The sequence below is a fragment of the Gorilla gorilla genome, chromosome 16 (assembly GCF_029281585.2).
Source record: "Gorilla gorilla gorilla isolate KB3781 chromosome 16, NHGRI_mGorGor1-v2.1_pri, whole genome shotgun sequence".
In the NCBI taxonomy this organism is placed as follows: Eukaryota; Metazoa; Chordata; class Mammalia; order Primates; family Hominidae; genus Gorilla; species Gorilla gorilla.
Genome location: NC_073240.2, coordinates 55,065,748 through 55,083,357, shown reverse-complemented (window position 1 = coordinate 55,083,357; position 17,610 = coordinate 55,065,748). Strand labels below are relative to the sequence as shown.

The following is a 17,610-nucleotide window of genomic DNA, read 5'->3' as shown; positions in this document are numbered from 1 at the left end:
TTAGAGACTCCTTCTTAACCATCCACCATGGTATAGCTTCTCTTAATTTATCCTCCTCACTCTCTTTATAAAAAAAAATTCTTTATTTTTAATTGACAAATAAAAATTACATGTTTATCATGTACAATATGTTGGTTTGAAATATGTATACAATATGGAATGGCTGAATTAAGCTAATTAACATTTGCACTACCTCCCATACTTACCTTTTTTTGTGGTGAGAAAACATAAAATCTATTCTCTTTGCTCTTTTCAAGAATACAACACATTGTTATTAACTATAGTCACCATGTTGTAAAATGAATTTCTGGAATTTATTCCTCCCATCTAACTAAAATTTTGTATTCCTTGACCAATAGCTCCACAATCCACCTCCTTTCCCTAAGACCCTGGTAATCACCATTCTGCTCTTTATTTCCGTGAATTACAGTTTTGTTTTGTTTTTTTTTTTTGATGCCACATGTAAGTGAGATTATGCAGTATTTGTCTTTCTGTACCTGCCTTATTTCCCTGAACCATAATACTCTCAGGGTTTAACCATCTTGTTGCAAATGACAAGATTTCATTCTTTTTTTTAAGGCTAAAAGTATTCCATTGTGAGTACATACTACATTTTCTCAATACATTCACCCATTGACTAACACTTAGGTTGATTCCATATCTTAGTTATTGTGACTAATGCTGCAATGAACATGGGACTACAGATATATCTTTGACATAATGATTTCATTTACTTTGGCCCTCTCTCTTCAATATTGTGTATTACTTGTATACGTATCTGTTCCTTCTGGAATGTGTTTGGTTTATGCTTTGATAACTTTTGAAAGAAAAAAAAGCATTGTGTTATTGATTTGTTTGACTTATTCCCCAATAAGTATTATAGCTTTATACAGTTTTACATTATATACTTTAAAGGTTATGCAGTTTTATTTACAAAAACAAAGAGAAATATACATAAGTTTTTAGTTTACCAAAGAATAAAAAAAGTTGAATTATCTTTCTTCTTAGTACTTAAGATTACAAAGAGACTCTTAAAGTCAACAATAGGCAAAATTTGAATCAGCAAAATTTAAGATATATATCCAGCCCATATTTAGCACAGTGTTTTCTTGTGCATACTAATTGACCAACAAACATTACTTAATTAAAACAAATTAAAGTAATATGAACCAAAATATAAACTAAAGGTATCGATGTAGAGTTAGAGTGTACAGGACATATGCTTGAGTATGACAGTTTATGAAGACATCCAATTATGTTGTGAAAATGTGGCGGAAGTACTTAGCAGTTAACACTGTAACAACAATGGCTACTTTGAAGGCGAATAATATTCTACTTATAATCAGTAAACTGAAAGCAGCATTTTAACTTTTCTAAAGCATTAGGCCAGTATTCCTCTTAGAAAGCTGACAGAAATATTTTACATTTTGATTAAAATTAACTGAGGTGATTTCTGGGGTATAATGGATGGTAGCTAGCTGCACCTGACTCAATCCCTCTAAGCATCCCATGGAAACTTCCGAGAAAACCAAAAAGGATGCAAAATCACCACCGTATTGGAAATTAAGGTTACCAATCAAAGATTTCCCAGTTTCTGGAAGGAACTTTTTCTAACTTTAGGCAGCTGGCTAGATGGAGAACTATTCAGTGACTGCTGATATATAAACTCCTAAAACACTAACCTGACAGAGAGGAATGGGAGGGTATTTCTAGAAACCTTCCAATGTCTGCCCCCTTTATCAGAGATCTGGGGCCTAGACTGCTGCCAAGCAAGGCTATCAATCCCTCCCTATTTCATGCTAATGGACTCCCCAGGCAGTAAAGCTGTTTCTCCTTTCCCACACCTTCTCACTCTATATCCATTAAAGAGCATAAAACTCCCAAGATTCTAATACTGCCTGTACAATAGGGAATGAGCAATGGGATGTGAAGCTACTTAGAAGAAAGGGCTGGAAGAACGCTGGGAACAATATACCCTGGGGATTATATAGAATCTTTTACGCTCTGCTTTTAGCAAGACAAAATTTACTGGTTGTTTACATTGTTCAGAAAAAGAAATATGCTTAGAAAACTCACCAATAGAAGCTAAAAAATATTTTTCCCCAGTCTAAAAGAGTGCTTCATTTGAATAAAGAAATGGCAGAAAGCGGAAAATTTTTAGGGGCTGGTCTTTCAGTTTAAAGTTTACAGGTGGGTGCTGACAACATCCAGGTGGTCAGCAAACACGTATTCAGAGAAACCCTGTAAGTTGCCAAAACAAGCAGGATAAAAACATTTTACTATTTCAACACACACACACACACATGCACACCAAACACAAATAGATATGTGTATATGTCTACATGAAAACACAAAAACAAACACCCAGCAGGAAATACTGCTAAATATGATCATAGTGTTATCTCTGGTTGGCGTTATACATTTTTGTTATTTTAAAAATGTACATTGTATATTTTTAAATGCAGCATTAACGTGTTTTATTACCCTAACCGGAAAAAAATATATAAAATATACATCTTGAATTTTGCTAATTCAAATTTTGCCTATTGTTGATTTTAAAAGTCTCTTTGTAACCTTAAGCACTAATAAGATAATTTAACATGTTTTTTATTCTTGTTTAACTAAATTATTTGTACATATTTTCCTTTTGAAGAAAACTACATAAACTTTAAAGTACATCATGCAAAACTGTATAACCGACAATATTTTAAAATATCATTGAACAAGAATTTTGTTGAAGAAGTCAAACAAATCGCTGACAAAATGACTTTTCTCTTTCAAAATGTATTACTGACAAGTAATTTCTAGTTAGGAGTACATGCCTCATGGTATAATAAAATTACTGTAAAATAGATACCAGTTTAATTTTACATAGTAAAATATATCAAGAATTTTAAAGATATTAATGAAATGATCTTGGTCCATAAGTTCCTAAGGCAAAATAAAGGTATGAGAATGGTGAATATGTGAAAATCAAAAAATGCTAATAAGAAAAACCAAGCATTTCACTTAATGCTACTTTTCTTTCCACTAGATATTTTATTACCAGTTTCAATAACAACTTAGCATTACCATAGTGTTTTTCTTGTGAGCTAATTAATCAGCAAAACTTTTGTTGTTTGATTGAAAGGAAATGTAAATATGTCAAAAATTTAAATATGAGTAATACATTTAGTTATAGTTAAATTAAACTGTTTTTAATACACCTAAAGATTAAAGATACAATACTTAGGAGTAGTTGCCACCTGTTAGAACTTACATTAAAATTAACTTCTTAGAAATAACCAGTGACTTGGGATTTAAACAAATGGTTGAGAGCCAAGATTAAAAGCTTACTCATTTGATACTGATTTTACAAAATAAAATACTGAAACTGAGCAACAGAATTTTCAGGTCATTACAATACTTTTTTCCCCAGTTTGGTAAAAATACCTATCCTTTTCTAGAAACTGTGATTAAAAGCATGCTAAATTAAGGAAGGTAGCTCCTAGTACCAAAACAATAGTCTATGTTGAACTTGCCTTTTCACGACTCTAAATAGTAAATGATTAGGCAATTGATGTGATAAAGGTGGTAGTAGTATGTATCAAAGTAAACATTTCTTGGATGGTTGAAGGAAAAAAGAAAAACAGACAAATCTTACAAAAGGAAAAATATGAATCAGTATTAGTGGCTACATTTCTTTGAAACCTTGAAGAAATGGTCAGCAAAGTGTGTGTGCATGTGTGTCTGTGTATGTACATATATATATAATGAGGCGGAATAAAAGGAATCTGGGTGGCCAATTTAGAGTTAAAAGTACCAAGGCATAAAGATGCTTCATGCTAAACCTAGCCCTCTTCTGTGACCTTAAAAAGTAACTTTATCACTTCTAGATTCAGTTTTTCCATCTGCAAAATGAAAGGATTTTTAGAAGATCTAATCCTTACATGCTCTAACATGCTAGGCCTTTCTGAATATAAATAACATGTTGGCTGTGTCCGGCTGCATTCATCACTTCTCTCCACCATCAGCATTTGATTCTATTGCAGCCAGGGGTTAGGAAAAATAGCAAGAAAGCACCGGACACAGAAGTCAGCCTGAGGCAATCTTTGCTCTTTGCAGAGCTTTCAGCTAATGGGCTTCTACAGGAGGTTCAGTTTGGCAAGATGTCCGCCTCTGAGTTTGCACAGGTTCTCTCTTTATGTGTAGTTACAGCCAAGGCAAACTTTTTCTTGCTTCTAACCATATTCATTGAAAATCATTTACTTTTAACAGCTACAGTTCTAACACTACTTAAATTATTCTCAGGGTGGAAATAGGATTACAAGTACAACCAGTAATTAAAAATGACTGACTCAGAGGTGCTGCAAACCACTTCTTCAAAAACCAGAGAGTACATCTTCAAAAAAAAAAAAAAAAAGTCAAAAAGTACTGTTGCAATCTCTGGAAATGTTTAATATTCTCCCCTAAAGACATGATTAAAAACAATGGATTAACATTGAAACACTTGACTTTACTTTTGCAAGTAAATGGTGCTAGTGTCAGAAGAATTCAACAAATGGAATTTTAGTTCCATGGGAAAAGTTAGAGTAATAAACTCTAAAAAGATGATACTTACTGCAAATAATGAAACATGGTACTGACATAAAAATAGACACATAGATTAATGGAACAGAATAGAGAACCCAGAAATAAATCCACACATTTACTGACAAATGATTTTCAACGAGAGTGCCAATGAGAAAAGGATAATCTCTTTAATAATGATGTTGAAAAAACTGGATGTCCACATGCAGAAGAATACAATTTGACCCACCCTTATCTCACACCATATAAAATATCAACTCTAAATTGATTGAAGACTTGAATGTAAGACCCAAAACTATAAAACTACTAGAAGAAAACATACAGGAAAAACTGCATGACATTGGTCTGTGTAATGATTTATTAGTTACAACCTCAAAAGCACAGGCAACAAAAGCAAAAATAGACAATGGGATTGAATTAACCTAAAAAGCTTCTTCACAGCAAAGGAAACAATCAACAAAGTGAGGAGCCACTCTACAATGTGGGAGAAAAAACTTGCCAACTATACATTTAATAAAGGGTTAATATCCAAAATATAAAAGGAACTCAAATAATTAAACAGCAAGAAAACAAATAACATGATTAAAAAATGGGCAAAGGATCTGAATAGATATTTCCCTGAAGAAGACATACAAATGCCCAATAGTATATGAAAAATATGTAACATCACTAATCATCAGAGAAATGCAAATTAAAACCACAATAAGCTATCACCTCACTCCTATTGGAATGGCTATTACCAAAAAAGGTAAAAGATAACAAGCCCTGGCAAGGAGGTGGAGCAAACAGAATCTCGTACACTGTTGATGGTAATGTAAATTATTACAGCAATTATGACAAACAGAAGCTTCCTCAAAAAGTTAAAAATAGAACTATTATATAATCTATTATTTCCACTACTGGGCTTATAGCCAAAGAAAATAAATCAGTATGTCAAGAAATATCTGCACACCCATATTTATTGCAGCATTACTCACAATAGCCAAGATATGGAATCAATGTACTGTCCATTGACAGATAAATGGATAAAGAAAATGTATATACATACAATGGAATAGTATTCAGCCATAAAAATGGAGGAAATTTTATCATTTGCAACAACATGGATAAACATGGAGAACATTATGTTAAATGAAATAAGCCAGGCACAGAAAGACAAATACCATAGGATCATCTCATTCATATGTGAAATATATAAAAAAAGAGGAACTTACTGAGTTAGAGAGTAAAATGGTAGTTACCAGGAGCTGGAGTTGGCTAGCAGGGTGGGTGCTGGGAGATATTTGTCAAAGCATAAAAATTTTCACTTGGACAGGAGGTATAAGTTCAAAATGTCTATTGTACAACATGGCGATGATAGTTAATAACAATGCATTGTATTCTTGAAAAATGCTAACAGCGTGGAAGTGTACTCATGACAAAAATAACTATGTAAAGTAATGTATATGTTCATTAGCTAGATTTAGTCATTTTACAATGTATATATACTTCAAAACATCATGTTGTATATAATAAATACATAAAATTTTATCAATCAATTTTTAAAAAAATTTAAAAAGCAAATAATGAGATAGTTCCTGGCAAGTTTTTGGCTAAAGCAACTGCTACAAAGTTATTAACCATTAATAGTCAAAATATTATTGGCCTAATATGTATTTCAAATAGCACATCTGGGTTAATGTCACTTGCTATTGTTGAACAAAAAAAATAAAACAATCCTCTAACTCACATGCCAGTTCAGGGACAGGTGTCCAAAATCATACGGAACTTGTGGTTTTCAAAGAATAGAAATGCCTTTCATCTAAAGTTTAAAAATAATCAATGAACAGAAGAACAAGGTGATTGGAAAGAAGTACCAAAAGGAAGATTATGATTCTTAGATTGTTGCAAGCAATTTCAGAGATACTATGCAAAATGAAAGGAAAGACTATCTGCATTTCTGATGTTAGAAATACACTAAAACAATATTCATCACACTTGCTCCCCCAAATTCAGCTCATCATTCTAACTTATCAGCGATAAGTTAGAATTTTATTCATTCCCATCACTAAAGGTGACTCAAACCCTTAAATGTCACTTCTGTTTTGACCAAAAACATCGTAGCTTCTCAAAGATGCTATGGGTTGCTAGAGCCCAATTATGGAGATTTTGAGTACAAGAGCAATGGTGTGTGACTGGAAAATTAATAAAAGGCACAGATTTTAGAGGAAGACAGAAGTTGAAGGACAAGTAAGGGTGGGGCCCTCAGGCTGCCCATCGGCTTCCTCTGACACTTCTCATCTGTGCTTGGATTTGCTTCCTCTATACCTATGCCCTTGTAGCCCCCATGCTTGTTACTATTTAATCTCTTCGTTCTCTTCCCCCTAAATCAGGAGCTTACTAGAGACAAGAGCTATCTTTTATTGCTATTTCCCCATTGCCTTGTGCTGTGGTCTGAACAAGTGTGTTCATGAAAAACTCATATGTTGAAACCTATGACTCAAGGTTGTAGTATTAAGTGGTGAGGCTGTTGAGAGGTGATTAGATCATGAGTGGGGAGCCCCTCATGAATGGGATTTTAGTTGTCTTATTAAAGAGGCCCCGGAGAGCTTCCATCCCTTTGGCCATGTGAAGCTTGCACACAGTGAAAAGATAGCCATAAATGAACAAGGAAATGGCCCTCATCAGACACCAGATCTGATGGCACCTTAATTTTGGACCTTCTAGCATCCAGGACTGTGAGAAATAAATTTCCGTTGTTTATAAGCCACTCAATTGATGGTATTTTTTATAGCAGCCTCACAGACTAAGACATTCTATATAAGTCCTCATACTTACATACTCAGAAAATCTATTGAATAAATTAATTTCATCTTCTAGAATGTGGGGTTCATGAGAAACTAGACTGACTTCTTGTTCACTGCTGTAACCATAGAAATGTTTCTGGCACATGATAGGCACTGAGTAAATATTTCTTAAACGAATGAATGACTCCGTTAAGTGGCACTCTTTTCTACAGATAGACTCCTGGATAAAGCAGTTAAAACAGACTGCGACTTTAAAGTAACCTGTATCCAAACAGTTCTGATTTAAATATAAATTAGATAAAGATGGCCAGTGCCAGGGTACATTACAGGTTGTTTTGTAAGCACATCAAGGTAAAAAACACCGACCTAATGCTTTCCTCTCCTTTGCTATTGTAGAGGCAAAACCATAGCCTAACAGAATCTCAGACTTTGTGAGACATCTTAGCCTTCATGTTACAATAAATGACTGATTAAACACTCAAGAAAATGTATTTTCTTGACAGAAATAATCTCCAGAGGATGGTTTAAACCATAATGACTGATATAAAATTCCCCGGATGTGTTCAGCTGTGAACAATTAGTCTGTCAAAACACTATTAGGAACATACACATTGCATATATAGAGGAAAAGCATCAAGAACTCCCAAAATATTGATGATGGAAACAAGTTCTATGCCTCACCCCATGATGCAAAATATGTGGAATGGTGTGTTCCTTACAGAAGGGGAACAGCCTATCATTCTTACTGTCATTAGTTAGAAAATTGTTTTTATTTTAGATGGATGGTTGCATTTGCCATGTGGGAACAAATTCTTCAGGTCCTTGATCAATCACTTGTCCAAACAGGAAAATTGTAATCCCTCTCCTACTGACGCATGCTCCAGAACAAAGGGTCATTTTTATGTAACAGGTAGGGCTAATAAATGGTACCCTCAGAGAAAATATTCTGTGGAAAGAGGAATGCTTTATAGTAAGCTGGAGGTACCTTGGAACACTGGGACGTTCAGTCCTAATGCTCAGGTTTACCAGCAAAATAGTTTCAGACTCTTTTGTCTGAAGAGAAATTCACAAGAGAAAAATTCAATAGTGTACTACCAGATTCTGACTTAAAACATACTTCCCCTTATTTATTTATTCTCCAAATCCATCTTCAAAGAAATGGGAATGTGCTCAAAAGAAACCAAGGAATCTCTAATAAAAGAGGAAGATTATGAAATTACCCGGGGATTTGGCTAACCCTACAGAGTATTTAAATATCAAAAGAAGGTACAATTTGATTTCTGTTTTTGATCAAATAGTGTCTAGGAAAATCCACAGAATTAAGGACTTTTGTCTTTTTCGAAAATGGTTAAGTATCCTTATTATAGAGAAAAGACGGCATTTCTTCCTTGTAGCTGAGTTTTCCAATTTTATTTTTTTAAGAATTAAGAGGAAGTAATTCTGAGACAGTCTTCAAATGTTGCGTTCTAGGTTTTGTTGTTCTTTCGTTGGTTGGTTGGTTGGCTTTCCGGTTACTTTTATTGTTGTTGTTCCCTGATGCAAGGTTTCAGAACAACAGAAAAATACCTATTCATTAGTCAACCAGTTTAAATTAAAAGATAGATTTATTCATAAACGGTTTTTTTTTCAGTTGAGTCAGTGCTTGGCCAGCAATAGCTTAGGGCTCAAGTTACAATTCAATTGCAAAAGCATCATTTTAAAAGTATGGTGGAAACTATCTCTGAAAGCTGTATTTCAACTCTTAACTGAAAAAAGAAGTTAGTACTCTGAAACTTCCTCAAATTTTTAAAAACGATCAATCAATGTAGTGTGCTCTCACCCTTATTACAACATAAATGGTGACATACACCCCTATATCAGCTCAATTAAACTTTTCATTTTCACTTTCTTTTTGGCAACTGAAAAACTCTGGCATCTAGAAACACACTAGGAGAAGGTAAAAATAAATGTAATTCTGATAAAGAGCTTCTGCCTCTGATTCTCTCAATTGCAAATATGTACTGAGTTTCTATCATGTATCAAGAACTTCTTATGAAGCAGTAATGAAAGATATGATTTCTCTCTTCAAAATTTCGATTTGTAAGTCGTGGAATAGAATTCAAGTGCACCTCTATGCTGTTCCATTCTATTCTCTTTCCTGGATATAATTACAGATTACTATTATATTAACAGATTGAGATAAAATGAGTACATGTATATTTTTGTATAAAAACAATAATTTCTAATAACTAATGAATACCAATAAAAATATTGGTATTCATAAAATCTTTATTGGTGCAATAGAGATTGTATCTATGTTGGTAGTAATTTCCTTAGGATTGATCAGATTGTCAACAGAATTTTTTTCTTCTGGCAAAGTAATGGAAAATTTTGTACTGCCAAAGCAAAAATTGCACCAAAGTTAATTAGACAAGGGAATTTTCATTAAGGCTACTGCAACAGGGACAAGATCAGGTAAGGGTTTTTTTTTTTTTTAATTACATCTCAAAGGAACAGAGAAAGGATTTACAATTGTAAGTTTTCTAAAGTAAATGCTCTAAGGGAAAGGAGGTCAGAGGCCTGTGGGTTTAGGTCATTTGGAATCTGCAAGGGCTGGGAGGAAACGGACGTCAGGGCGATAGAGGCAGAAAGAAGCCTGTCTAAAGTTTTGCTAAGCTGGGAAAAACGTTAGGCTTGTCATGATAAGTATTCAGTGCTAAAAGAAACATGTGATATATAAAAATATTTTTAAATCAAATGTATAACCACAAGTACACATAATCTACCACATTATTGTCACTGAAGTGTAATTGTCAATGAATCACAAAACCTAAGGCATTCTTTTTCTTTATTTCTATCTGCCTTGTTTTCACTCCTTAGACCAGTGAATCTATGGCCCTCATGCCCTCATGCCAAACCCTGACCAAATTCCGAGTTTCTGTTTTTTAAAATAAAGTTTTATCAGCACACAGCCATTTCCATTTATTTACTTAATATCTATGGCTGCTTTGCACTAGTACTGCAGAGCTAAGCAGTGTAACAGAGACTGGTACAACTACAAAATATTTACCATCTGGCCCTTTACAGAAAAAAAAATTCCAACCCCTGCTCTTAGACAGTTGTCTAGTGTGAACAGGAGTTTTGTCTTTCCTGAGATTTATAAATACAATGAGACCCAATATACCTGCAGGTCACTTGCTACCAAATAAATATCCAAAATATTTTTGAAAAATACTTATCTTAAAGGCTTATCAGAAACTCAAAAAAAGCAACCATTTGTCTCTCCTCTACCTGTGCCCTGGAAGCCCCCTCCTTGCTTTGAGTTGTCCCCGCCTTTCTGGATGGAACCAATGTACATCTTACATATATTAATGTCTCATGTCTCCCTAAAATGTACAAAACCAAGCTGTGCCCCGACCACCTTGGGCACATGTCGTCAGGAACTCCTGAGACCATGTCATGGGACCGTGTCCTCAACCTTGGCAAAATAGGCTTTCTAAATTAACTGGAAAAAAAAAAAAGAAAAATACTTATCTTTTACTTAGATTGAGAGGCAAGAGTTACCACATTATACAATGTAATAAAATAAGGAAGAGCTACTTCTCCTCTTTCCAGCGATCTACGTGATACATACTTACCATTTTTCTATATTAACATGACTGTGTTTCTTAGAACACAGAAAAGATGGAAATGAATGAATCTAACATCAGCTCCCAGAGATATTTTAGAATAAATTTAACTTAATCTTTTCTTTTAATGGGATTCTATCCAGCAGCAGGTTGTTTTGATTTTGTAACCTACCTTTCTTTAGGCAGAACAATTCATTTCCCTTAGACTGTTCATCATAGTTGCATTTTAATTGTGCTATAACTTTATACTAGGTGTTCTGAGTCATAGCCTTTGGCATGGGATAGAACAGATGTCAAAATCACAGACTCTATTATGATTGACCAATTATAAAACACGTTCCCTCCAAAGTAGTGAGCTCCCTATTACTGGATGTGGATGAACAAGGGAAGATGACCATTAGTCAGGGATCCAATAACAAAGTTTCTAGATTTGAGAAGGAGGTTCAATTGGGTGATCTCTAAGGTTTCTTATTTTTTTTCACATCTAAGAATCTATATATCTTTATTATTTAGCATAAGGACATTCTATGTACTGAAAAAGCATGCACAATTTCTCTATCAGTAATTATCATTCATGCTTACATTATGTTGTTCTAGAATTATGATTAGAGATTAAGGGCTATGAACAGTAAACTTTGAAAAGAAACACTGATACCATTGAATCTATCAATTACTTTGGGAAGTATGCCCATCAAGCTACCACTGACTTTCTTCACAGAATTAGAAAAAAACTACTTTAAATTTCATATGGAATAAAAAAAGAGCCAGCATAGCCAAGACAATCCTAAGCAAAAAGAACAAAGCTGGAAACATCACATTACCTGACTTAAGTAAACCAAACAGCATGGTACTGGTACCAAAACAGATATATACACCAATGGAACAGAACAGAGGCCTCAGTAATAACGCCACACATCTACAACTATCTGATCTTTGACAAACCTGACACAAACAAGCAATGGTTTCCTATTTAATAAATGGTGTTGGAAAAACTGGCTAGCCATATGCAGAAAGCTGAAACTGGATCCCTTCCTTACACCTTTTACAAAAATTAACTCAAGATGGATTAAAGACTTAAATGTAAAACCTAAAAGCATAAAAACCCTAGAAGAAAACCTAGACAATTCCATTCAGGACATAGGTATGGGCAAAAACTTCATGACTAAAACAGCAAAAGCAGTGGCAACAAAAGCCAAAATTGACAAATGGGATCTAATTAAACTAAAGAGCTTCTGCACAGCAAAAGAAACTATCATCAGAGTGAACAGGCAACCTACAGAATGAGAGAAAATCTTTGCAATCTATCCATTTGACAAAGGGCTGATATCGAGAATCTACAAAGAACTTAAACAAATTTGCAAGAAAAAAACAAACAGCCCCATTACAAAGTGGGCAAAGGATATGTACTGACACTTCTCAAAAGAAGACCTTTAGGCAGCCAAGAAACATATTAAAAAAAAGCTCATCATCACTGGTCATTAAAGAAATGCAAATCAAAACCACAATCAGATACCATCACATGCCAGTTAGGATGGTGGTCATTAAAAAGTCAGGAAACAACAGATGCTGGAGAGGATGTGGAGAAATAGGAATGCTTTTACACTGTTGATGAGAGTGTAAATTAGTTCAACCATTGCGTAAGACAGTGTGGTGATTCCTCAAGGATCTAGAACTAGAAATACCATTTGACCCAGCAATCCCATTACTAGATATATACTCAAAGGATTATAAATCATTCTACTATAAAGACTCATGCACACGTATGTTTATCACAGCACTGTTCACAATAGCAAAGACTTGGAACCAACCCAAATGCCCATCAATGATAAACTGGATAAAGAAAATGTGGCACATATGCACCATGAAATACTATGCAGCCATAAAGAAGGATGAGTTCATGTCCTTTGCAGGGACATGGATGAAGCTGGAAACCATCATTCTCAGCAAACTAACACAAGAACAGAAAACCAAACACTGCATGTTCTCACTCAAAAGTGAGAGCTGAACAATGAGAACATGTGGACACAGGGCGGGGAACATCACACACCGGGGCGTGTTGGGGCATAGACGGCCAAGGGAGGGATAGCATTAGGAGAAATACCTAATGTAGATGATGGGTTGATGGGTGCAGCAAACCACCATGGCGCATGTATACCTACGTAACAAACATGCACATTCTGCACATGTACCCCAGAACTTATATTCAAAAAAAAAAAGAAAAAGAACACTGATTTTGGCCCAGTCTTCATGCATCATTAAGATGATTGAAATTGACTCCTTATCTGGACCAGTATCTATTCAGTTTACATGAAAATGAGATCTTGTTGTTAATATGAAAAAAGTCATCCAATATAAATAATTTACAAATTATACCTGGTATATATCTGAACCACATGCACTTATAAAATTAGACCAGGTCTCAAAAAGGAAACTATGGGGAAGTAATGAATACTTCTGTTCATTACTAAATCCTTACTGAAATTCAGTTCTAAATCCTCACTGAAATTATAAGTATAATAAGTTAATTCTGTGGTATCACATTTTTTATACTGTTTGGGTTCTATAGGTGCTAAATAAATCTTTGTTTTACTGAATTAGCAGTACTGATATAAATACGAGAAGGAAAGACATAGTCTAAAATTTGGAACAAGACACCATAATAGCTCTGGACCTGTCTCTCTCACTAACAGGCTTTGTGACCTTGGACAAACCAGGGCTTTAGTTACCTCAGATATGGAATAAGTCACTGGCTCTCAAACTTTAAAGTATGTGAGAATCACCTGGAAGACTTGCTAAAGCATAGGTTGCTGGATTCCACCCTCAGAGTTTCTGATTCGGTAGGTCTGGGATGGGGTGGATAATTTGCATTGCTAAGTTGCCAGGTGCTGTTGATACTATTTGTCAAGGAACCACACTTGGAGAACAGAACAAGGATTGGAGGATGGTGGTAGTGAATTACCAAGTCATTAATACTTTACAGCTGTAAGAGAGAGTAGTCAGCATCAAACATGCACAGTGAAATGTAATCCTCTTTTTAATCAGTTTCATTTGAATTAGAAGTGAGATGAATGCTCCTTTCTTTCTTTATATTTTAATAGAGATATTGACCATGTAAATGTTCTGTAGTACTTACGTCATAGCTTGATAAATGGATTCAATTCCATAACGCATAGCAAATTCATCAACTATTTCTTGGGAAGCATCGTCAAAGAAAACCTTCCAGGCTTCATCCCCTTTGACTTCTGGGATTTTCACTCCACCATTAGATTTCACTTCAGTCAAGTAATGGAACAGATTCTAAAAGCAAGTGGTTTTTAATTGTTCAGTGATTCCTCAGAATAGGCCAGAAATATTTAACTAAAACTTCCAGTAAAATGCTCTTGCACTGTCCTTGCCTCTAATGTTTCATCAGCATCTGCAAGCAATAGGAATACCTTGAATTTTTATTCTAACTCAATTCATCTTTTATGCAAAATCTGCTTTGATTTCTGCCTGGGTAAAAGCGCTGATATAAATATGGGAAGGAAGGACATAGTTTAATATTTAGGACAAGATGTCATAATACCTCTGGATAGGTCTCTGACAGTAACAGGCTTTGTAACCTCGGAAAAATCAAGGCTTTAGTTTCCTCAGCAAATAAGGCACAGGTTCTCAAACTTTAAAGTATATGAGAATCACCTGGAAGGCTTATTAAACCATACATCGCCAAGTTCCATTCTCAGAATTAGATTCTATTACACTGCTGCTGAGAGGTTAGTTAGAGGTGTCACTGGTGACTCCCTGATGCAAATGATACTTGTCTTACATCAAAAAATACGAGATGAGGCTGAAGAATGTACCCTTATTCATGTTCAAAGTGATAAAGTACCTTCCTAAGGCACTTTAGATAGTAAAGTTGGGTTGGTCTACACAGAATCAATGATTCAAATATTTTGTACATACCAAACCATTTGCAGAAGGAAGTGAGTGTTTTTGCCTGAAAACATTTCTACATGATAGAGCGTATTTTGCATTCGGGGATTCTGAGTAAATTATAGTGCCCTGGATGAATAATCTGATTTTGACTATGTAAAGGCAAAATTTAGCTGTGTAAATGATACTAAAGGATTTGGGCTGCAAAATGGTAAGAGTCAGGGCAATGAATCGAGGTTGAAAATGAGTGTTGGAGAATTTTGTAACGAAATAAAATTACTACTCTCAATTCCTTTTTGCTTCTAAGTTTAGCAACTGCTACTTTGATAAAGCCAGGGTAAACTGAAGGACTTTTTCTTAGATTTCAGTTCTTTCTGGTACTTGGACCAGTAGAAAATACTTTGTAAAGTGAAGTGTTCTGTTGTTTCTCTGACTGCAGATCTTCTCTGCCCACACTGTAAGGCCAGAATTCTCCATTATGCCAGTTGAAGGGATTTCTTTTTATTGGCCTGAAAAATGAACCATCTCTCTTGAGGGAATGATATCACTAATCACAAAACTGTGATTATGAAATTAAGCCTAGGTCCTATGCCTAATTACTGTGTAATATACACATGATTTAAACACGGTTCCTCATTTCTTTCTTAGTAAAATGGGGTATAAATATTTACATGTATAAATTTTCATGAATATATTTAGAAAAAATAATATGCACAGAAGTAGAACTATCTTTCAGTTGTCTTTTTCGGAGGAAGGTACTTTGTTACTTTGAAAAACATGAAGAAGAGTACATTCCTCAGCTTCACCTATTTTTTGATATGAGACAAGTATCATTTGCATCAGAGAAAGTCTCCCGTGACACCTCTAACTAAGCTCTCAGCGACAAACATTTGATAGACTCCCAAGATGATTTGTCTGTGCTTCTCTACTGAGACACAAAAGGGAACTGGTGAAACTGTGCTTTTGATTGATGTTGGGTGGTGTTTACCTCTCTCCAAGCCAACTAGGCCCTGCTTTTTGGGTGAGTAACCACATCCTCATTCTCTCCATACTCACGTTTGTAGAAAGAGAGGTGAACACGGAGGACTGTGCAGTATGTATGAAACTGCTTGTTGTACTCAGAAACAGGAAGAAAAATTAACTGCTTATTACATTGGCTCCCAAAAGCCATCAAAACAGCACCACATTTTTATGTTTCTAGTTATAAATAGAGTCCTAATTAAATCTTCAATAAAATCTGAACTCTAACTCGGAGTTCTCAAACACAATTACGATTTGATCCTCTCCTGCAATACCAAACTACTACATATTTAATGCTTCCAAAATATGTGGCATGACTCATTTCTTCAATCAATATTTTTAACACTCTTCTTCCTCTTTGGAAGAACATTAATTTTTTTGTATCTACTTATGCATTATCATCTTATTGCCTATTCACACCTGCCTCACAGGCTTGTTCTAAACTCCCATTAGATGACAAATTCATCAGGGGTAATACAACACAGAATTAATGATATCTTAGTATATCACCTGCTGTAGTATAGAGTCAGAACTCCAGGAACCACTCTACAAATTCAATGATTTTTAAACCAAATATTCTGTTTTATAATCCATAATCAAGAACATTTCTTATATTTTGTATTGGTAAAATTCCATTTATTTACCTCATGTAAACATGTATATTGAATATGATATGGAGCAACCTTCTCTTCTCCTTTTATCTCCACATTGATTTTCAATCGTATGGCCCCAGATACAGCTGACTTATCTGTCCTTTTCTCTGATAAAGCAAAAAGGCAATTGGTCAGTCATGTCTGACAATAATGTTTTTCTCATACGACCTCTCAAAAGCTAAAAAACAAAAAAACAGAAAAATGGCTTAAGTAGCTAAAAGCTATTTTTCTGAGTCAGAGTTGCTTATTAAGTAGCCATGATGAGGCCATATGTGGTAGCTCTTGCCTATAATCTCAGTGTTTTGGGAAGCCAAGGTGGGAGGACCACTTAATGCTAGGAGTTTGAGACCAGCCTAGGCAACATAGCAAGATCTAGTCTCTACATTTTTTTTTTTTTAATTAGGCAGGTGTGTTGGTGCTTGCCTGCAGTCTTTGCTAATTAGGAGGCTGAGGCAGGAGGATCTCTTGAACTCAGGAGTTTGAGGTTATACTAAGCTATGATCACACCAGAGCACTTCACCTTGTCTAACAGAGTGAGACCCTGTCTCTATTTAAAAATGCAAAAAAAGTAACTATGATTCCCCTAAATACAATTAAAAATATTTGCCTATTGTGGTATTGTAATTATCAGGCGTCTTACAGATATTCCAAATAAAAAAACTAATCAGAAGACCCTGCCAATCTCATATATTTCTGTGTATTTGATCAGTTTATACAATAAAATTAAATAAGTTATTTGGCAATCAAAATCAAGAAAAACGGTGTATAAATAGGAAATTATTTTATCTGAAAGCTGTCACTGCTTGGTTTCTTCTCTTTGTTTCTGTACTTGAAAAGATGAGCCAAATTTCTGGTTTATAAAAAAATGTTAATAGTTTTCATTGTCAGTGATTTATAAAGATTTATATAGCCTAGGCTAACTTATAAGTGCTGGACTGTTTATTTGAATGGAAACAACATATAGTCAATTTAGCCATAAAATGTGCGTGCGTATGTGTTCGGTATAAACTGAGCAATAGCTTTGCGATAAATAAAGGCATAATCTAGGCTGTGATTGTAGTG

General features: G+C 34.7%; 1 protein-coding gene across 1 annotated transcript in view; it reads right to left on the bottom strand.

Moving 5' to 3' along the window:
- Positions 1-17,610, bottom strand: part of UNC13C (unc-13 homolog C) — a 649,688-nt gene that overhangs the window by 316,413 nt on the left and 315,665 nt on the right. The window contains exons 11-12 of the mRNA XM_031002438.3: positions 16,540-16,655; positions 14,097-14,260 (exon numbers count right to left, since the gene is read on the bottom strand). Of these exons, the coding sequence (XP_030858298.3) occupies positions 14,097-14,260; positions 16,540-16,655 (280 nt within the window). The remainder of the gene's footprint in view (positions 1-14,096; positions 14,261-16,539; positions 16,656-17,610) is intronic.